We start from the raw sequence: 23063 nt of genomic DNA, 5'->3' as shown, positions 1-23063 counted from the left end.
AATTATTTTGTCAGACGTTTCGTATAAAGTTTTTATTTATTGAATTTGCAAAAAAATAAAAATAAAAATGCTCTGTTTCTCAGAATCCAGTGAATGTGGATAGAATAAAACAGTTATTCCGCTCAATCTCGTCATACATGGCTTATAGCTAGCAGCTCATGTACGACTTGATTTCATGGAATACCTGTTTAACAACTTCAATATAAAACTAAAAAAAAAAAAAACCTTTAAACACCAAACACACCTTGGCTGGTCAGCAACACTTGGGAGACAGAGAGCACTGTGTAAATTAGATGTTTTTGCAAACTACTCCTTTAACCCTTTGATGCAAAACATATGCACACCCCTTCTACTGCACAACATGGGTCAAAAATGACCCGCATTCATTTTCCAGGTTATTTCATGCTGACTGAGTTTTTCTTTGCTCTATCTTTTGAATTCAATTTATTTTATGATTGAATATTCCAAGTATTCTTTAAATATCTTGTTTTTAATTACCACAAATCACTAATTTAATTTTTTCTTTCCTATTTTATGAACAAAAATACTTTTTTATATTACTACACATGGGTCATCCAAGTGTGATTTAAAATTAAATGTCTTCATACTATAATAATTTGTTTCAAGTAATTACTTTAGCAGTGAATGGGGCCAGTTATTTATTTATTAACTATGTAGTTAGCTAAGCCAACTACAATAAAATTAGCTAACTAAAGTAGAATATGTCGACAGCTCGGTAGCTAATAGTAATTACTTGTAACTTTCTGACAAGTAATCTACTCACTCTCAAGGGAACCTAAACATCATCAATTTTTTTCTAAGGTAATGTTAGAACAATTGAAAAACATTACTTGCATGTATTAGATGGGCAAAGGGCGCTGTGCTGAGCTGTGAAATGTCTGACACAAGCACAATTCACAGTTCCCACCAAACGCTGGAGTAAATGCATGCGGGTCGGTTCTGACCCATGTGTGTAAACTTGATGTAGAATTACAAAAGCTGTGCTTGTTCATAGCTTAAGAAAGGAAAAATAAAAATGATGATTTGTGCTAAACAAAAACAAGATATTTACTGCATATTTGGAAAAGTAAATGACAAAATGAATTTATTTCAAAAGTATATCATAGAAACGCTCAGCCATGCATGAAATAACCTGGAAAATGAATGCAGGTCGTTTTTGACCCATGTTGTGCATTAGAAGGGCAGTGATACAAAAAGGGTTTTTATTCAAAAAGTAAGAAAGGAAAAAAATAAAATACGAATGTATGATGATCAAAAACAAGTTAATTGAGGAATACCTTGAATACTGAATGATGGAATTAATTTATTGCAAAGATATAGAAGATAAAAACTCAGCCGGGTCACTTTTGACCAGGGCTTTGAACCGGTTCAAGGAACGAAAACGAAAACCGGGAACTTTTTCTATTTCACATGGAACAGAAACAAAACCAGAAACTTTATTATTTTTATGTTCTGGAACAGAAACGCTTATTAAAAATTATGGTAACCGGTTAATACCGGTTTTTATTTCGTTCCTCAAAGTTTCTGTAGCCTACAAATAGTCATTCTTCTCCTGCGCAAGTTTCTATGACCCGCTGGGGTTCACTTCCATTTGTGATGGTTATGTGATGGTTGTCCTGATTTAGACTGGTGGGTTTTTTTTGGGGGGGGGGGGTTGCGCGATGTTGCACCCGGGTCCAGATTAGGGCAGAACCGGCCCTGGCTACATTTCAGGTGTAGTTTGTTTTATGAATGTATGTACTTGCATAGATGTGTACTTAGTCTTCCAATATGACGCCTAACAAAATCTCGCGGCGCGGTGACGTCATGCGGTAGCCCTCTATAGGGCCTGACTAGCCTTTGGTAACACACTAAACGAATTATCTTTCATTTTTGGCACTTTTTCTGTTTGTGTAGATGGGAAGACATACTGAGAATCCAAATCGCCAACATTTGAAATAATAATTGTTTTGAATTATTTCTTGTCTTATTTAATGAAGGTTGTAATAGAATTAGCCTACATTTGGCTTAAGCTGGATGAGACAGAGACATAATTTTATAGCCATTTGTTAAACAGCTGACAGGGAACGTAATTAACCGTTCCGGGGACCAAATTTTTTTGTTCTAACCGGTTCGGGAACGTCTATTTAATGGTGGAACCCCAAACCGGAAACGTTAAAATTCCGTTTCTGTTCGGAACGAACCGATAGGAAAAAAATTCTGGTTCAAAGCCCTGCTTTTGACCCATGTTTTGCATCAAAGGGTTAAGAGGTGTGAATTTGATTTTCCCACCTAGCAGTGTGTCATCTGGGTCGCCGTCATTCGACATTGGAGCAGACGGAGTCAGAGGTGGGTCGAACTCATCCTCCCAGGAGTTCACGGAAGAACGAGCAGGTGTATGAGATGCATATTCTGCACCATCTTCATCTGATGAGATCCAAATCACCTCTGCTCGCTCCTCTTCAGGAGCTTCAGATGACGGACTTACTCCATCATCCTCATCGTTTTCCTCAGACTCCTCACAGTCGGAGGAGTAACGACTCTCATCAGACGAGCTTGAGTCCGATCTCGAGGTGAGTGTCGATTCATAATCCATGATGGACGAGGAGTCGGATGCTGTTATGCTGATTACTTCTGTGGAACAATTTAAAAACCGCATTTACTTCACATATAACTTCATGAACTGAATATGTAACATATTAATAACGCTTATTTTGATTGTGTTGCTCTCCTGCCAGATAGACCTGTGTTAAATCTAGCTAGCTAATTATTAATTACTACACGTTAACTACTTCTATATCATTTACTACTACATTCTACATCTTATCAGTGTGTACAACTCTTACAGATGTTTGTGTAATCATTTTTATTACCTTTGTCTGAGTGAGTTTCATCCTCTCTCACAGCTGAAAACCTCCCCTCTTTTCGGTCTCCATCTTCTCCCTCGTCATCCTCCTCCTCCCAGGACAAGAAATATAATCTGTAAGAGTGCTGTTATCTAATGAAACAAAAACTCTTACCTCACCGAGGTGTGTTCTACCTGATCAGTATTTGTAATCTTTGTTTTTTTGCTCTCCCTTTGTTCAGAACACAACTCCAGTACATTCTCAGGGTTCTCCTCGTCCTCCTGTTCCTCCTCATCGTCACTGTCCAGCTCCAGAGGTCTGGCATGACGCCGTTTCACCACAGGGACTCCCTGTTCCATCTGGGGCACTTCTTGTGTCTCCTGCCCTGCTTCTGAACATGGCATCAATTCACACTCGTCAGAAGATTACGAGATAAAACACAGACACAGACAAGTTTGTCACGGGATTAAAGAAATCAGGGTTTTTACATTTCTAACACTGCTGATAAGAGATTAGGTTTCTGGAAGTAATTGGCACAGGATTTAATCATATTGTAAATAATAATACCTATTAATAATGTAATTATTTATCATTTTGTTCCTATATTACTGTATTATTGCACACAATACTGTACTACGAGGACTGACCTGCTTCCTCTGAGTGTGTCTGACCTGGCAAAGAGGAGGGATATGACTTTTTATCCTTCACAGGGTCCTCACCAGAAGGATCCTTCCGTTTTACCTAATAATAATAATAATAGACAATCTTAAAGTCGGAAGCAACCCAAAACAAAGTGAAACCACACTTCAGCCGGATACATGAACACATACAACCACCACCACAGCTAATAAGATGATGGAGATAGAGTCCTGAGATTTGAGATGTTGTTTTTTTGCGAAACTTTCACTTTCCCTCCATGGTTAATACCCAACACCACTCTATGGTATATTTCCTTTCAGCACAAGCTTAGCAACAACGCTTTCTGTCAATTATATGAACTTGAGCCACCAGAAGCAAAAAACTGCAGCAAAAAACTTGAAGAAAAACCCATATTTAAGTAAAAATGTATTTTCTGAGAATATATTTCTGCATGAGTGTCAGTACTTCCTGGTTCTGAAGACACTTTTATTTCGCATCCTTATTTGCTTCTCATATTACTGCAAGCATTTACTGTACAGTATATTTAGGCTGTGTCCCAATTACATACAAGTGTATAAAAAATGTAGTCAAAATAACGCGCTATTCAGTACGTTACTACACAGATTGGCTGTTCGAAATATACAGTACTGTGCAGAAGTCTGAGGCACCCTATTTTTTTCATACAAACTTTGTTATAGATTTCTATTTTATGATTTCTACAGGGCGGCACAGTGGTGTAGTGGTTAGCGCTGTCGCCTCACAGCAAGAAGGTCCGGGTTCGAGCCCCGTGGCCGGCGAAGGCCTTTCTGTGCGGAGTTTGCATGTTCTCCCCGTGTCTGCGTGGGTTTCCTCCGGGTGCTCCGGTTTCCCCCACAATCCAAAGACATGCAGGTTAGGTTAAATGGTGACTCTAAATTGGCCGTAGGTGTGAATGTGAGTGTGAATGGTTGTCTGTGTCTATGTGTCAGCCTTGTGATGACCTAGCGACTTGTCCAGGGTGTACCCCGCCTTTCTCCCGTAGTCAGCTGGGATAGGCTCCAGCTTGCCTGCGACCCTGTAGGACAGGATAAAGCGGCTTGAGATGAGATGAGATGATTTCTACATTATCGAGTCAAAACATTACAAAAACATTTTAGAGTTCCAAATGTCCGTTTTCCAGCACAAAATTAAATGTTACAGGAAAAAAAAAAGTTTGTATCTGAGCAGCGTATTACATAAGAGACCGCTTTTCAGATTAAAAAAGAACTTCAATCGTCATTTGGCGAGACTCCACCCAGAAAAGGAAGTGGCACGTGATGTTCATTGCTCTGTTGATAGTGGGCGGGGCTTGCTGAGCGATGAACAAGCTTTTTTATCTGTAGCCTATTAACTAAAATGGGGCAGTCGAGCAGTAACATCAGTCCAACACGGTAGCAGAGACGCTTTCACATAAAGGCAGCAACAGCCACCGTCAAATGGTGCGGTTGGAGTTTTGTTCTCGGACTCGACGTGGATCAATAGAGGACTCAACTCGACATTTTCTTTAATGACTCGAACTTGAACACTGGGGACTCAAGACTGGACTAGGAGTCGAGGTTTAGTGACTCGACTACAACACTGAAACATAATGAAGGCTGCTGGGTTTTGGTGCAAAATGAAGAAGCGAGTGTGACAATCAAAGTGTCCAGAAGAACTGTGGCTGGTTCTGGAAGATGCTCAGTAAAACCTACAGCTCATTTCCTTATAAAACTGCACTCATGGTACCTGAGACTACTATTTTTTAAAGCAAAGTATTGTCCCACACCAAATATTGACTTTGTGTCATTTATTATGGCTTACTGCTTACTCTTTATAGCCATTTTTCTAATGTTGAAACATTTCATTTCATTATTTTTAAGCCATTTTAGGTCTACAGCATTTCTTTACATATAAAGGGCATCTTTTTTCTGTATACTGGTGCATCATTAATTTAAACAGGAGTGCTTATGACTGTTGGCACCTTAAATGATGGCAGTTTGAGGGCCGAGCGGAGGCCCAAACCCAGTCCTGTTCCTAGTCTTGTGCCCTCTAATCCCAGCTTCTCTACAGACTGCCATGGCTCCAAAACTTTGAGCTTCACAGGTTCTTTCTCTTTACTTTCTCCAGATTTCACAGGAACCATCAATATCTGTAGGCATGTAGACAATGGATTGAAAAAAATATATATCTTCACGATTCAAAATATACATTTCACAAGTTGTAGTTGAAACTTATAGGAAAAGCAGGATAGGATTCTGACCATTTAGAATCAATCATTCGTATGGTATGGATATCTGATTATAGAAAAAATATACGCATATTTTACCTTCACTGAGTGTTCCTTCTCATTCCACCATTGATCAAATGCTGCAAAGGCAACGCCTTCAACCATCCTGCGATGAATGTCTTTTTTTACTATGACCCTGAGTTCTGCAGCTACAGCGCCAATCACTCCATCCACCGTGGCCTTGTGGAGCGACTCACTTTCAGGTGAGTAGCCCGGAGGCGGCACTGAGGGATCAAACACAGGCAGGCGCATGGGTGGCCACGGTGCTCTGTAACCTGGGATAGCAGCTGAATTAAAAGTCAGACGTGGTGCCTGTCTGACTCCATCCACACCTGGAAAGGGTGTTGGAGGAGGAAGAATGGCAAAAGGAGGTGGGAAAACAGTGTGGGATTTCCCCTGGGTTATTCTGGTCGGGATAGGAAGAGGTGTAGAAGGAGGACGTTCATGAGGGTTCGTCCATCTTGGGGGCCTGTTCGCTTGCCCCATGGGGAGCTTTGGTGGCAGACGGAAAGGCAATGTAGATACAGAGAGGTTAGGAGGAGGAGGAGAAGTGATTCGAACTGGTACAGAGGGCAGTAAAGGAGGGGAAGGTCCACACATAGGAGGGGGTGGTATGGTAGGAAAGCCTGGTGGAGGTGGCGGTAGGAGAACAGGAGGAGGAGGCACTGGGAATGCAGGAGGAGCAGGTGAAGAGCAGGTCCTGGGTCTAATGGGCTGCTCTGAAGCTTCTCCTTCTCTACGGGACAGTTTAATCTGTAAGAGACATAAAAACAATCGCTGTGTCAAGAAACATTTGTGGACTCCTGGAGAAGAACGGATAGGTGTGAATGTGAGTGCAAATGGCTGTCTATCTCTCCATGTTAGCCCTGCGGTAGACTGTTGATCTGTCTCACCCAGCTCACTTCTGACCCGCAATGGACAAGCGGTACAGAAAATAAATGAATGAATAATTGAGAGAAATATTCAGCAAAAGGTAACTAAAATACAGATGGGACAAAATGTCTCAAGGTTGAGCTACTACTTGAATATCCAGTTGCCTTCTTCTGAGTCTCAGCATCAAACTGCAGTTCTCAGAACACAACGCAACCTACAAACATGGCCGCCAAGAACGACAATGCACAGATTCTCTCACGTTCACCTGATTACTGATCACACACACCTCATTCCAGTCACATTCACCCAAAGTATATAAGGACTTTCAAAGCCACACTGTATTCCTCTAACAAGCCTTTTGATTACTGATTGTCTCTCTGGTTTTGATCCCATTTCAGGTTCTCTCATCTTGCTCTTGATCACCCTACTTCATGTTGCCTGACCCTTGCTTGGATTTTGACACTGTTTTTGGATTATGTATTGGATTTGCTTGCAAGCTTCAACAAAGATATATTGTATGTACCTGTGTCCGTATCTGCCGCCTGGTGGGTAAAAATAACAACAGAAATAGCCTCAATGAGGCCGTAGCTCATATAAGCCGCTGTTGTTGTCTGAGTTTGAAATCCGATCAGTCCTGTGGGGGGAGTAGCGATTTTTGTGAAATTGCATATGACCCCTGTGTAGCCGCATCCATGGTAGGTGGCGCCACCTGGTGAACAATTCTTGTCGGAATATGTCTTTACAATCTTCTGGGTGAGTTTCAGTGAAAACATCCTAGCAGTTTACGAAGAGTAGCGTTTAATGTTACGAGTCACCCAAAAATTTCAGACGCCCATAAAATCGTAAATATGACAGGTGGTGCCACCGTCTTGACAACTTTTATACATACCAACCTGGGGAACATTCCATATGAGTTTGATCAAAATCTGATCACTCCTGTAGGAGGAGTAGCGATTTTCGTGAAATTGCACGTGACCACTCTGTAGCCTCATCCATGGCAGGTGGCGCCACCTGGTGAACAATTCTTGTCGGAATACGTCTTTAGAGTCTTCTAGGTGAGTTTCAGTGAAAACATCCTAGCGGTTTATGAAGAGTAGCGTTTAATGTGACGAGTCACCCAAAATTTTCAGACGCCCATAAAATCGTAAATATGACAGGTGGTGCCACCGTCTTGACAACTTTTACGCACATCCACCTGGGGAACATTGTATGTGAGTTTGATCGAAATCCGATTGATCCTGTAGGAGGAGCAGCGATTTCTGTAAATTGTGGATAGATGACGACGGACGATGGACGACACGTGATCGCGTAAGCTCATCCAGCCTGGCCTATGGCTGGGTGAGCTAAAAACTCTTTATTGTATCATTGTGCATTATAGTCATGACCTTCTCTACCTAATGACCTTTTCTGCCTAATAACAGCAAAATAGCAGTAATTTTCCATGCTACAGCTGTGAAAGCCCCAGTTCCATTATTTAGTAAAACCTTTTAAAACAGGCAACACTGACAAGCACATATGGGATAAAACCATGAAGCAGTTTTTACCATAGCTTTTTGGTGATAAGATTGCGGAGCCTGTTGTGTTGTTGAACAGAAGGTTGAAATGACGGGTATCTTGGACAGATAGCCATGACTTGGTTGAGGTTCCTCTCCTTCCTCTGCTGAATCCGGGAGTGGAAAAGGACTCACGTCTTCAAAACTCAATGTAAATGAAGTTTGCTGTGTGGAAATACGGTGACTGGAAGCTGCAGGGAAATTCCAGGTAGGTGAGGCATCAGGGGATTGAGGAGAAGGAGGACCAGATTTAGAGGAGCGTTGAGGAAGGCTTGGGGAAATCCAGTCTTCTGAGTTTGAGTTCTCCTCATTCTTTTCTAAATCTGGACTCTGAGTGCCCAGGAGCATCTTGATACGAGAGTCCAGGCTGCTTGTCACTGGTTCTGGAGGAACTGACTGTGTTGAAGGGCTTCTTTCTGGCTCAGGGGAGACACACCGTTCTGGGGTTTGTATCACAGCCGTGTCCGGCTGTTGTACTTCAGGTATATGAGGAGGAGAGTTAAAGATGTTATGAGGTGTTTTTTGAGGAACATCCAAAGTTTTCTCCAACGGCTGTGAGCAAAATGTTTGGATTTGACGCAAGTTGCCCCTCTGGGATACTGGCGGAATTGGTTCCTTGTCTATATTTCCTGTAGGTGCTTCCATTGCTGTTTGTCCTGTAGGTTTATCTGTGCTACTATTACAATGGATAAGAGGTGCCAGAGACTTATCTGGCTGTGTCTGAGCAGCTGAAGGTCCCTGAAATGACACTAACGGTACTAGATTGGTCGTGTATCCTGAGCGACAGTGAGATCTGTTGAATCCAGGTCTGTGCACGTAGCGATGCTCTGGCCTACGATTATATGCGTTTTGATATTTAGTGCCCCACATGTGATCCCTGTGCCCACCTCGAGGAGCCCTGCCAACTTTGTGGGACTTGTCTCCTGATACTGTGTGCCCTTTAGCGGTCCAGGAACTTTGAGTAACGCTAATTAAAGATCCCTGCTTTGTATTTGGTGTATGTGGTGTTAGTTGGACCAGGTGAGGATTGTGGTAGGTGTTTGGGGATTCAGAGGCGATAAATGGAGTCGAATGCGGGATGTTTTTGGAAGTGTGTGCATCAGTGTGTGTATCTGTAGAGTTTGTAAGGCCGTTGCAGTGCAGCGGGGTTCCTGGGTTACTGTGAGACATAGGCGAGCCGTGTGGAGTATCCTGCCAGAAACTACATGGAGTGTCCTGGTGCATGCTGGAATAGGCAGTGTCCATGGACATAGGGGTGGAGCAATCGAATGGGGTGGATCCAAGGAGCATAGATGATGAAGACAGCAACCCATGAGACAGGCGCTTCACTGGGTCATACTCCTGCATAGAATAAAGCATAAGATTGCAAATTAAAAGCTCCAATAATTAATTAGTTAGCAGGCAGAATGAAGTCATTAAACCTGCAATCAAAGTGGCAGTTGAAAATTCCTTTACAGTGAAATTTTGCAAAGTGAGTAGGGTTGAATGATGTAACGAAGTCATGTATAGTAATTTTATGCAAATGAGAAGCAAAGGGATGTAATTACTACTAATAAGAGTGCCGGGTCGGCAGTGGGACGAACGATGCTTAAAGATAGACTGCCTTTCAGATTTTTCAAGTGTAGGTCATAAAAAGAATTTTCCCGACACTCAATTATTTTTGTTTAGTGGACTGAAAGCTACTGAATTCGAATCACAGACTTCCAATTTTATTATTATTTTTTAAAATAGAACGATTATTGAATTTATCTCCACGTGGCCCTAAATTCTCCGCTATTTTTTCCTGCTTCACCATGACCCAATTCAAGATACTACGTCATGCATCACGTGGTGGGCTTTCCCCGTTCGTGCAAGGCATTGTGGGATACAAATTTGAAACAGGAGAGAAAAATGGAGGACGTGAGTGTGCAAATTAAACGTGAAAGACCGACTACAGTAACGGAAAGAAAGCGAGAAGAAAAGACGTTATGTTATATACGAAGGAAAGGAGACGCAGGACCAAACAAATAAATATCGGCGGTCAGCAAGCACTTCGGTGTGATCAGCTGTTCGTTTAGCGACAGAATGATGGGACTGTCAGTGCACGCTCAAAGGTAAACCTGCGCATGCGCACACACACACTGACTTCCTCTGTCTACCTGACTGCGCGAAGTGAGCGATTTCATGTACATTATTTGGTTTAATCCCCTCAAATTAAATAACTTCCCAGCCACAGAATGGCCTGATATTTTTTTAAATATTACAGAAATAAACATTTATTTTTTTCCATCAAATCCTGCGCTCTGATTGGCTAGCGAGCGGGTCCGTATCCTATGATATGGACCCTAGCTACAGACCCCAGTTATGGACCTCTGGCGACTTGCTCATTCACAACAACAACAAACATAGCATTTTTTGTCAACATTTATCTTTTTTTTATAAGATTTATTTATAAGATTATCAAAAATCTTATACATTTTTGCCAGCATTTCTCAGGAGAAGAGCATTAATTTTACAGCATGGATAGTGATAACGACAGTGTTCACAGCGAAAGCGAGTTTTACTACCCTGAGGAAGAAGAAATAAAAGAAAACATTTCAGGAGAAAGCTAAAAACCTGTAACTGTTGCTAACGCCGAGCAAAAACATGGCTGAATCCTGAATGACTCAGACTATGTTCAGACTGCACCCTGAAACGACCCATATCTGATTTTTTTGCCCATATGCGACCTGTATCCGATTTGACAATCTGAACGACACAGATCCGATTTTTTCACATGCGACCCAGGCCGCTTGGATATGTGGTCCTAAATCCGATGCATATCCGATATTTTCACATGCGACTGCAGTCTGACCGGACAGGTCGCATTCATGCAACCTACACGTCATCAACAAGAGACAAACATCACTATTCTGCGTTGGCTAATCCCGCCTCTTTGGTGGAAAACAACAACATTTGTACAGTTTTCAGAATTTAAATAGACTTTTATAGAATTGATCAAGCTAATGGTGGATTTGGTAGGGACCTGGATGTTGATCTGTTAGCCTGATTAAATAAAACAGTTTCTATAACTGATTTATAATTTAAACCATCCTGTATTACAAGATTATAAGATTGTTCTGGAAATTTCCAGTAATTTGACACCTTCGGTCTCATTAGTCTGCTGTTAATCAGATTATTGTGCGAGTTCCGCCGCCGCCACAAAAACCACATCGCCAGGTCTCGCCTCATCTCCATAGCAAACTGCACTGGTGTTTCTGCACCTTGAGCCAGCGCTGAGAGAAGTTGCAGAATTCAGCTGGCTATAAACAATCTAAATAAATATTTATAAAAATGTAGAAAAAGTTTATTAATATGACAAAATAAATATGTGCAAATTATTAAGCCTGAATTAAGAGTTTGGTAATACAGCGGCCGTATCCCAAATGACTGCCTACTGAAGCTCGAGTGCACTATATAGAGTTTAAAAATCCATTACTTCCTAGTAACATGTAGTGCACTTATATAGAAATTAGAGAGACATTTAGGAGTCAACCCTCGTTACCAGGCTACATGTTTTCATTTCAGTTCAGAAACAAAAACACACACGAGACCTCACACTTTAACACTAACCAGATAATTAAACAAACAAACAAAAAAAAGAAATCATTAAACTTGAAGAGTGTGCTTTTTTTTTGTTTACGTATTACGTAGATGTGCTTATTACGTGTCAATTTGCGCATGCGGGACACTTTTGGGTCATTTTCCGTTCATATTGGAGATCGCATACAAGTCTCATATAATTGGTAATGTGAACGGCCTAACAAAAAAATCGGATTTCACAACAAATCGGATATGGGTCGTTTCAGGTTGCAGTCTGAACGTAGTGTCAGTTTTGTATAAATAGGGGACTACATAGGCGGCAAAATGTAGTTTTTTTCCTGCCATGGAAGTGCACTTGTATACCGAGGAGGAAGCAATTTGCATTACAGCCGTGAATGAGGATTCAAAATAGCGGCTCGGCTCGGTTTTCCCTTTCAGGCGCTCTCGTTTTGTGTTAGAATTTGGTAAAGAAAAAAATTAATATATTATTTACCAGCTTAAGGTCAGTCGGTATGGTGAAATACCATGACCTCGGCCTACTTTCAAGACCTCGGTCACGGTATTTCACAATACGGACCTCCCAGCTGGTAAATAACATATATATCACAATGACCACATTTCAGAGGGAACTAAATTTCACCGATTTTATGAAATCGAAAGACCGTCTAGCTTTAATTGCTCTTTTGCAACAGGAGTTGCAATGGTTGCAAACTTTCAACCAAATTTTCTCCTAATTTGGTCTGTGCCAATTCCCAACCGGTAGCTATTTCTCCTCTATCATGCAACAGCTAACAAGCAAGGAGGGTGACGGCGAACTCACAGAACACTAACTGCAGCCCTTAACTCTGTCTGCTTATTAATTACAATAAACACATAACCACACTATGTTGTATGTTTTGCATTTATGTACCAGCCATTTTTATTTGACAGAACCCATCACCGCTAGATATCCATGCATGTCACACTCACACTGTGGGAGTCAGAGCTGTAGGTGGGTGACTGTGGTCCCCAGGCCTCGTCCCCTAAAGGAAGTGTAAAAGGTGTATACAGCCCACTGACAAGCAGCTGGAAATATCGCATCCTTTTTTCTCCTGCAAGCAGAGATTGCGGCAGAATTGAATTATTATAATATTATCTCAGGTTGCATCGCTAAAAATTAAACTGACCCAATTTCTCCCATTTCACCAAAACAGTTAGTCTTACTTTTTTTTCCCCTTCACTTGGCTAAATAATGTACAATCAGTTTTAAACAATAACAGAATATCTGCATATTAAAAATATATAAACATACAAATTAAACAAATGAACTATATTATCATCTGTATCACCTCTGATGTTTATTTATTTTCATGATTTTAGCAGCTATACATACACTATATGTCCAAAAGTTTGCGGACACCTGATCATCACATCCAGATGTGGTTCTTCTTCAATCTGTTCCTACAAAGTTGGAAGCACACAACTGTATCGAATGGCTTTTTGTGCTGTAACGTTACAATTTCCCTTCACTGGACCTAAAAGACCTAAGCCTTTTCCATACACAAAGCGAGCTCCTTGAACCCATGGTGTGTTCAGGTCGGAGTGGAAGAACTTGAGTGTCCTGCACAGAGCCCTGACCTAAACCTCAGTGAAAACCTTTGGGATGAACTGGAACGCTCACTGCATCCCAGGTCTGCTTGGTTAACATCACTTCCTGACCTCATTAATGCTCTTTTGGCTGAATGAACACAAATCCTCATGGCCACGCTGCAAAATCTAGTGGGAAGCTTTCCCAGAAGAGTGGATGTTATTATAAGAGCAAAGGAGGGAATAAATTTGGAATGGGATATTTGTTCAACAAAGGACATACGGTATGGGTGTGATGGTCAGGTGTCTACAAACATTTGGAGATACAATGTAGATAATGTAGATACATAATTTTGTTTAAGATACTCAACAACTTGTCATTTTAAGATAGGTGTGTGTGTATGAGAGAGAGAGACGCTTTAGGTAATAAGCAAACTTGGCTGACTAGAAAAATGCAAAAATGTCATTTTTGGCTAAACTTTTCCTTTAATAATCTGAACCTGGGAGACAGAGGAGTATAAGAACCGTTTTCTTACCCCTTGGGTCCAACTCCACATGAATGCGGTTCCCCATAACTGAAGTGCTGTGAAGTTTCTGCACCACCTCATTGGCCCCTTGGACAGTTTCAAAAATGACTTTGGCTATTCCTAAATGTTTCTTATTCTTGGGATTGAACAAAACCTCCACCTCTTGGATCTCTCCAAATTTTCGGCACATGTCCGTTAAGAACCCGGCCTTGATGTTGTCATTCAGCCTGGCGAATGTCACCTCTTTCGGTGGGCCGATGTAATTCTCATCAATCTAAAAAAAAAAAAAAAAAAAAGATTGATTAGTAAACTGGTCATTCATTCTCATTTAATATTAATAAACCAATAACAAACCAGTGATGACCCAGAAAAATGGTACAAATTTCATACTAAAACCTTGAACTTCGGGACTGGCAGATCTGTCTCTTTAAACTTGGTCCAAAAGCGAGCAATTCTGGGTTCTCTGACTTCTGGCGGGTGAATTCCAGGATTCTGTGGAAAATAAAGTGTTCATTACTTTCAGGGATTATGTAATCAGGAGTTGCTCTGGCTTGTGTACTGGATTTGTATTCACTGGTAACATAACAATAAGACTAAAAACTAAAATGTGTATTAAATATGATTAGGGGAAATTCCTTACAAATATGAACATTATAATAGAAAAAAAAATGTGAATGTGAACACAAATTTAGGTTCACGTTTAACTACTTTGGTTGATAAAATATAGAGCTGTGGCTACAATTATTGACAGTCCATAATAACCAACACCTTTTCAGATTTACCAATAAAAAACAATTTTATAAAGGTGAATTTCAGTTACAACAGTTATTATTGGTTAATTAATCAACCCGGAAGACCCGCCTCGCCCTCTGATCTTGTAGTCTGATGACACAGCTTGTTACCTGAGATGGAATGTTTTTTAGCATTATATATTATATATTTAGCATATATATATATATATATATATATATATATATATATATATATATATATATATGGGTCTGTCTCAGAAACTGGGTACTGTGGGGGTAGCCCACTAAATATACTCACAGTCAATAAACTATACGGTTTTGAATGGTGACGTTGGTTTTAATTTGAAATAAAATGATGAAAGAAATAATACATATAAAACTAAATCTTTGATATGAATACTCTATACAGAATTTGGCAAAAATTCTGCAAATTTGTGGAAAAATGGCAGCTTGATCTGGGACATGATAAATGGTTGACTACATCGCATTCCCTTAAAAAGGTTGTAGTCCACTGAAAAGTCTACAGTTATCACTAATTGTATTTTAAGTTGTAACTTTATACACCTAAGGATTGGAGCGCTCACAGAACAATCATCTCATCTCATCTCATTATCTCTCGCCGCTTTATCCTGTTCTACAGGGTCGCAGGCAAGCTGGAGCCTATCCCAGCTGACTACGGGCGAAAGGCAGGGTGCTCCCTGGACAAGTCACCAGGTCATCACAGGGCTGACACATAGACACAGACAACCATTCACACTCACATTCACACCTACGGTCAATTTAGAGTCACCAGTTAACCTAACCTGCATGTCTTTGGACTGTGGGGGAAACCGGAGCACCCGGAGGAAACCCACGCGGTCACGGGGAGAACATGCAAACTCCACACAGAAAGGCCCTCGCCGGCCACGGGGCTCGAACCCGGACCTTCTTGCTGTGAGGCGACAGCGCTAACCACTACACCACTGTGCCGCCCCAGAACAATCATAACCGTCATAAAACATCATGCAAAATATTTGATCACCGTTGTAACTCCATTTTCCGCAAACCCAAAACCAATACCTTCGTGTGTTTTGATCTAAACGGAAAGCTTCAGGGTCAAGGTCACGACCTCACCAAAAGTAGTAACTTAAAATCATTACGCCATATAAACATTTAGTTATAAATCTGCGATTTTGTTTTTTAAAACGAAAGCTGAAAGTTAGGTATAGAATATGTTTCTTACAGAATATGTTACGATGGTAGCTGGTCTTGTATGAATTTCTGAGCTATAAAATGAGTTGTGGTCTATTTTTGACCGTGGCGTGTTATTTGTGTGCGGGGAAGGACAAACATTAACAATTTGCATGTGTAGAATGGAATTTTCCACTCCAACAGTTAGAAGTTGATCGTGCTTCCATTTGCGGTCTCTGTTACGCGGGTGATCTGTTCGGACGTCATCACTGAAAAGGTGAGTTTTGACGGTTTTATTTTGTTTTAGTCTTGCAGTATAAGGCAATAGAATGTTTCTTTTTCATCTTACTTTCGTATTTCGTAGTGTTTGCGTATTTTTGGCCAATATTTTGCAACCATGGTCAATTTAGATCGAACTTTTGATAGAACCTGCGGCCGGTCATTTTGCCCCGCCCCCGCCTCGCGCTCTGTCCGGTGTGGTAGTGATGTCCCGTTGCTCGTGCGCCGCAGCAGAGACCCGCGCGACCTTCAGCCAGTACAGTCGCTGTTCTTTTACCACCGCTGTTATTCTCATCTTTCCGGTGTGTTCTTGATTTTTCCATTGTGTCCTATTTCGCCATATCAAATACCCAAAATGTATCATATTATTCATATTTAAGTGAATAATCAATTCAGTCATCATAATTTGGCATTTTTAACCCAAGCGATCAAAAAGAGGAAATTTATTCAATATTTTCACTCATCTGTGAAGGAGGGGCTTTAATTCTTCATGATGGAGTTATTTTATATGTAAATCAATTTTATAAAAGCATTTGAATTGTAATCAAAATAATGTTCCACAGTGGAGGCCAGATAAAGCAAGATACTATTTTTATTCTTATTAAACATGACAAAAGAAACATTGAGTGTTAGGTAAATGCAAAAAAAAAAATAATAATAATAAAATTAGAAAATTTATTTTTTGACCATAATGTCCCAAATGAGAGACCAGTTTCTGAGACCTATATATATATATATATATATATAAATAATTTTTTCAGTTTGTTGTAAAGGTGGCACGGTGGTGTAGTGGTTAGCGCTGTCGTCTCACAGCAAGAAGGTCCGGGTTCGAGCCCCATGGCCGGCGAGGGCCTTTCTGTGTGGAGTTTGCATGTTCTCCCCGTGTCCGCGTGGGTTTCCTCCGGGTGCTCCGGTTTCCCCCACAGTCCAAAGACATGCAGGTTAGGCTAACTGGTGACTCTAAATTGACCGTAGGTGTGAATGTGAGTGTGAATGGTTGTCTGTGTCTATGTGTCAGCCCTGTGATGACCTGGTGACTTGTCCAGGGTGTACCCCGCCTTTCGCCCGTAGTCAGCTGGGATAGGCTCCAGCTTGCCTGCGACCCTGTAGAACAGGATAAAGCGGCTAGAGATAATGAGATGAGATGAGAATTACCTCCTCATTGACGTAAGCACCGACATCCATATATTTACAGTATATAAAATATATTTTGTACTAAATATGAGTCTATGTAAAACAAATTTTAAATAAAAACTATGTTTTGTTAACTTAATACCACATACCGATTATTTTTTTAAAAAATAAATAATCATCTGGATGTCCATAATTGTGGAACGGTGTCATGTGATCTGATATGCTAAGTAGTCAGGAATCAACTCTTTTATTTTTTCCAGTGGAAGTTTGAGTAATTATTCATGCACAATTCACATATTGAAAGTCTTTTCTAACTTTGCAATGGCCAAAAGATCGTTAAGGTGTCGATAATTGTAGCCGCCGTTCTAATTTTCATTGGTCTTGCACATTAGTATATTTTAGCAGAGCATTCATATCCTTTACTGTCAATAAATATTTCAGATGCGTCGTGTCATGTCATGATCCTAATACCAGATTTCCATTTTTAACATATACACCAAAACATCCTTCAAGATTAAACTATATTTAACAAGTTTCTCCAAATTTCACAGAGCTTGCGTATTATTCCTCTGATACCAATTTTTTTAAAGGAAACCACAAATCATATATTTTTATCAATTTAAAGTTACACGCAATGTTGTGAAACATCTACAAAACAAGTTTGTTTCTGTTATCACTGAAATACAAACAGCCATTCCGATATCGGAGACTCCTTCCGTATACACATCAGAAAACTTCACCTTATCAACAACATTGTTCCTTGTTATGTTTTGAATTTGTTTATTATTACACTTAGAATTAGCCATGACTACAGAAACCATAACCTATTCAAAACAGTGATTTGCCTTGCAATTAATCAACACCTTCTGACCAATCCTTATCTGGGAATTCAACACCATTTTGGCATAAAAATTAATGGCTTCGTTTTGAACATTGATTTCTGTGCTCACGTGGTCACATGATCTGTCGCTTGACTGCAGCCTTTTGCATCACTCGTATCAGTCAACCCATTTTGCAGCACTGTGTTTAGATTAGATTTGCCTATGTCATTTACGACACCATCACCTGCCAAGTGAATAAATGGAAATGGAAATACCACGTCCCATGGCCTTCTGCTAAAGCGTAAGCGTAATGATGTGGTTCAGCACCTGAGGGATGTCATGGCTCAGGGAAGCTCAGGAAAATTCCTGCTTTCCCTCTGGGTTATTCCTGTTTGAAAAACAGCATATAAGGTAATGGATTTGAAAATGAAATGCGATGGTGTGCAGTGAATCGATTTGATTGTTGAGCTCAGCTTTTTTGATGTTTATGGTCTCGGTACCGTATGTATCTGTAATGTTTGTATCTGAGCAGCATATTCCATAAGAGACGACTTTTCAGATTAAAAAAGAAAACGTAATGAAGGCTACTGGGTTTTGGTGCAAAAGTGTGACAGTCAAAGTGTCCAGAAGAACTGTGGCTGGTTCTCCAAGATGCTCAGTAAAACCTACAGCTTGGGACATTTCCTTATAAAACTGCACTCATTGGACCTCAGACTACTGTTTTTTTTTTTCAAGCAAAGAATATTTGGTCTTACACCGAATATTGACTTTGTTTCATTTATTATGGCTTACTGCTTACTGTTTATAGTATTTTTTAATGTTGAAACATTTAATTTCATTATTTTTTAAGCCATTTTTGGTCGACAGCGTTTCTTTACATGTGCCTAAGCCTTCTGCACAGTACTAAATGGCCATAGTAATATTTCAGTATTTTCAAAGCCCTGATGATCAGAAAGCTCTAGAAACAGCTGCGTTCTTCATTCTAACAGCCTAAACACCCCATCATCTACTAGGAACATCACTGAAAACTCACGGGCGCACTGAAATGCAGTCCATCATAGCGGTAGAGCTTTTCCTTTCCACCGTCCAACCAAGGATCAACAAGCAGTTTGTAGCTGCTCCAGTTTGGTGTTCTTTCTGCTTCAGACTCAATACATTCTGTATTAGATGGAAAAAGGTTTACTGAAACAAGATTTTCATCAAGACAGTCACTCTGATGTTGATCGATAAGACAATTGGTATCCTTGAACCTGAATATGAGCTGTGACTGTGCTGACAGTATTATAATTACTCCAACAGATATTAAAGGAGAACTGAAGGCAAATTTTTTTATTATCAAAATTCTATTTCTCATTTTATTAAATATAGGAATGTATTTTTGATAGCTATTCTGTCATCGCTATAGCAAGTTATGAGTGTTTGAAATATGCTCTGTAATATATCAGTCCATATGTCAAAGCAACGGCCGTAAACGAGATTCGTTGAGACCTGTGCGAGACATCGTAGGACGGAAGTAAAACGTACAGCGGAAATCAAAGTGACCGACATCTGCCAACGTTGTCAAAAGACGCATGCGCCCTCTTTCGAATGCTGATGTAATCAAGCCGGAAGTTTTGTTTGTTTTGATAGCGATCAGGAAAGTTTGAAAAAAGTAGGCAGTAATTGTCATTTAAACTTGTTTTTGTGCAATACTTCGTTTGGAAAACAGTTTTCAAAATGGTGGCACTGACACCTGGTTGACACTTCACGTTTCGAAGTCTCGCACAAGTCTCGTGAAGATCGCGCAGATAAGTGACGCCTGCTGTGAACTAAATTCAACATGGGTAAAACCCGAATAGACCGATAAGTATAATATTTAATTGCAATTAGTTGCCAATATGAGTCACGACATAAGGTTACTAAAACCGAAAACGTAATTGAATAACACGTTAATCAAGAAATAAAGCAAGTTTAAAAATTATTTCAGTTCTCCTTTAACTAACTATTAATACAATCGTTATTACAACACAATATCTTCCATTTAAAACCCTTTTTTTTTTTTTAGTAAAACAGTATTTAATCAAATCAATAGGATTGTCTGAATATAGCTATAAATTGATGGATTGATGGCTATAACAAATTAAATATGTTGTTTGTGATGACATATCATACAGGTGATGGACAAAATAAGGGACAACTGTAATTATTCCATCCACATTCATTGGATATGAGCAATCATGCACTCTGATTGGCTACTCTACTACTAGGATATCAGCTCATACAGTATGTATCAGCTCATGAGTAGAGAAAAACAAAATGGCCAGCGCGTGTTACTGAACCAACCGAGGACGAAATAAAAACTCTACTCTAAAACAAATCCCCCAAAAATACAAAAAATATTGAATAAAAGTATTTGATGGGGGCGGCACGGTGGTGTAGTGGTTAGCGCTGTCGCCTCACAGCAAGAAGGTCCGGGTTCGAGCCCCGTGGCCGGCGAGGGCCTTTCTGTGCGGAGTTTGCATGTTCTCCCCGTGTCCACGTGGGTTTCCTCTGGGTGCTCCGGTTTCCCCCACAGTCCAAAGACATGCAGGTTAGGTTAACTGGTGACTCTAAACTGACCATAGGTGTGAATGTGAGTGTGAATGGGTGTCTGTGTGTCAGCCCTGTGATGACCTGGCGACTTGTCCAGGGTGTACCCTGCCTTTCGCCCGAAGTCAGCTGGGATAGGCTCCAGCTTGCCTGCGACCCTGTAGAACAGGATAAAGCAGCTAGAGATAATGAGATGAGATGAGATGAGTATTTGATGGTAAGAACGTATCTTTTTTTAAAAAAAAGATATTTCAATAATTATTCTTAAAATTATCGCATTTTTCACAAATTGCTACGGTCATTTTGCCGGCTTGTTTACTTTCCAAGCATAATTATTTTGTCGGACGTTTTGTATAAAGTTTTTATTGATTGAATTTGCAAAAAATAAAAATAAAAATGCTCCGTTTCTCAAAATCCAGTGAATGTGGATAGAATAATACAGTTATTCCACTCAATCTCGTCGTACATGGATTACAGCTCACGTACGACTCGAATTTGTGGAATAACTGTTAAATATACTTTATTTGGGGTACACTTTGCCTCTAAAGTAGAGTCAATCCTTCTTGGAAAGGGATATTCCTTCATCTCTGGGATATTCGTGATTTTATTTGTAGTTCCCTGCTGGACAAGTCAACAACCAGATGACGAAAATACACCCAAGTCCTTATTAATGAAACAAATCTTTTCATGTGGTGTGGAACAAAGAAGTGTTTGAACCATTCTGGTCTCCATTAGCATTTAAATAACTGGTTAATCCACAGAATACAACTTGATACTGTATTTGTGATTTTTTTTTTTGGCGTAATTTTGTTTCCTTTGTCCATTCAAACAGGGATAAGGATCAGCGTCCAGCGTACACGTTGCTAAATCTGAATACACGAACCAAAACCTCAACATTTACTACGTTTCAAGTTTGTGTATGAGAGGCAAATATTAGTCTTATTAATTAAAATACATTTTTAGTCCAAAAAAAAAAAGATTTTGCTGTAAAAACAAGCAGCAAACTCTCCAGAAGAAAAGAACTATCACTGCTTCTACAGGATCCTCAGGAAAACTTCCCACATATTCACTTTGGTTCATTTGTTACTGTTTACTGCACCTTTATATTATCTATATTATTTTTCTTTTACGATAGAAACGTTTAATTTAGTTATTTTTGAAGGCAACTTTGCTCTACTGCACTTCTTTGCATTGTATAAGACCGGAGTCTATACAATGAATATATAGCCATAACAATATATTAACTTTTTTTTTTAAAGTGCCTCAGGAAAGGTTAAGGAAAAAAAAGTTAGCACATGATGCTAACAGGTTTAGAAGGGGAACCCAACATGATTATGTGAATTATTGCTTTTAAAAAGTATCTCATAAACTTTTGATATTACTAGCCTTGTATTATGTTGTATTCTTGGTGTATCCCTTCAACCTTATAATACAGTATTAATATCTGAGCCTAATATTGGACTAATTATGAAACACTAATAAAGGCCTGGGTAAAAATGGCCGACACCATCCATTCCAGGATGCTGCAGAATAAACTGTTAGAATAATAAACTAAAGAAAGTACTATAGTAGAGTATGTAAATTCATCTGGAATATTTATCTTGTCCATGTAAGAGTATGTGCTATTTGATGATTTAAAAAAAAAACAGTCTTGAGACTATATTTAAGAGGAAAAAAGATGGTAAACATGTGAAATAGACTGGTCCAGGTAATCACAGCAGCATCAGCATCCCTTACCGTTATCTCCCTGTGCCTCCTTCTCGCCGCTGTCGCTCATCATTTGCACTCATTGTACACTGTTAGGTCTATTAACATCCGCTTCGCCTTTAAATCAAACTCTTTCCCTTATAAACAAACAAATAAACCCTGTTTATGAGCTGCATTGTTGCGACTTATGCTTTCTTTCTCCTAAGGGATAAACCTGCATCATAACAAGTGGGAGTCACCTGGCGCCCCGCCTTACAGGTGCTTCACCCTGCCATGACGCTGCATCTGGTGTTGCCAGATTGTTTCATATCCCTTCTATCACTCTCACTGAAAATATAATACAGGAACTTATTACATATTTGATTTATTAACATATTTATGTTTGTACATATTTGTAGAAATATTTCCAACAGTTTTGCCTCATGAACACGCTGAGTAAGAGGGATTTCAAACCGTGAGCTTGTTAAGAACTAGAGCAGGATCTATCCCAATATGGCGACTCCGAAAACAGTGAAACGTCATGACGTTTTGTTGTTTTCTGACCAATCATATGAATCAAAAGGCGGAAGTTCGGGACGCTTATAAACATGGGATTAGCGATGGCTAGTAGCTACTGATTTAAAAAATAAATAAATAAAATAAAAATAACAAAAACAATAATAATAATAAGAATGACAGCCATACAAAAGAAAGAAAAGTAAAGATTAAGAGTAGTCGTTTATTTATTAAGTAGTTTATTTGGATTGTTTTGACAAAATATTAACAAGCTAATCGCTAAACTAG

General features: G+C 39.7%; 1 protein-coding gene across 1 annotated transcript in view; it reads right to left on the bottom strand.

Annotated features, from left to right (window-relative positions):
* Positions 1 to 22353, bottom strand: part of setd1bb (SET domain containing 1B, histone lysine methyltransferase b) — a 48319-nt gene extending 25966 nt beyond the window's left edge. Inside the window, exons 1-12 of the mRNA XM_060931012.1 lie at positions 22311 to 22353; positions 19039 to 19163; positions 14246 to 14341; positions 13859 to 14123; positions 12726 to 12847; positions 8187 to 9536; positions 5809 to 6522; positions 5464 to 5631; positions 3494 to 3587; positions 3041 to 3237; positions 2874 to 2958; positions 2293 to 2634 (exon numbers count right to left, since the gene is read on the bottom strand). Of these exons, the coding sequence (XP_060786995.1) occupies positions 2293 to 2634; positions 2874 to 2958; positions 3041 to 3237; positions 3494 to 3587; positions 5464 to 5631; positions 5809 to 6522; positions 8187 to 9536; positions 12726 to 12847; positions 13859 to 14123; positions 14246 to 14341; positions 19039 to 19163; positions 22311 to 22353 (3601 nt within the window). The remainder of the gene's footprint in view (positions 1 to 2292; positions 2635 to 2873; positions 2959 to 3040; positions 3238 to 3493; positions 3588 to 5463; positions 5632 to 5808; positions 6523 to 8186; positions 9537 to 12725; positions 12848 to 13858; positions 14124 to 14245; positions 14342 to 19038; positions 19164 to 22310) is intronic.
* Positions 22354 to 23063: the final 710 nt, after the last annotated feature.

Source organism: Neoarius graeffei, chromosome 10 (assembly GCF_027579695.1).
Source record: "Neoarius graeffei isolate fNeoGra1 chromosome 10, fNeoGra1.pri, whole genome shotgun sequence".
Lineage (NCBI taxonomy): Eukaryota > Metazoa > Chordata > Actinopteri > Siluriformes > Ariidae > Neoarius > Neoarius graeffei.
Note: the sequence above shows the minus strand (reverse complement) of the source record. Positions and strands in the feature narration are given on the sequence as shown.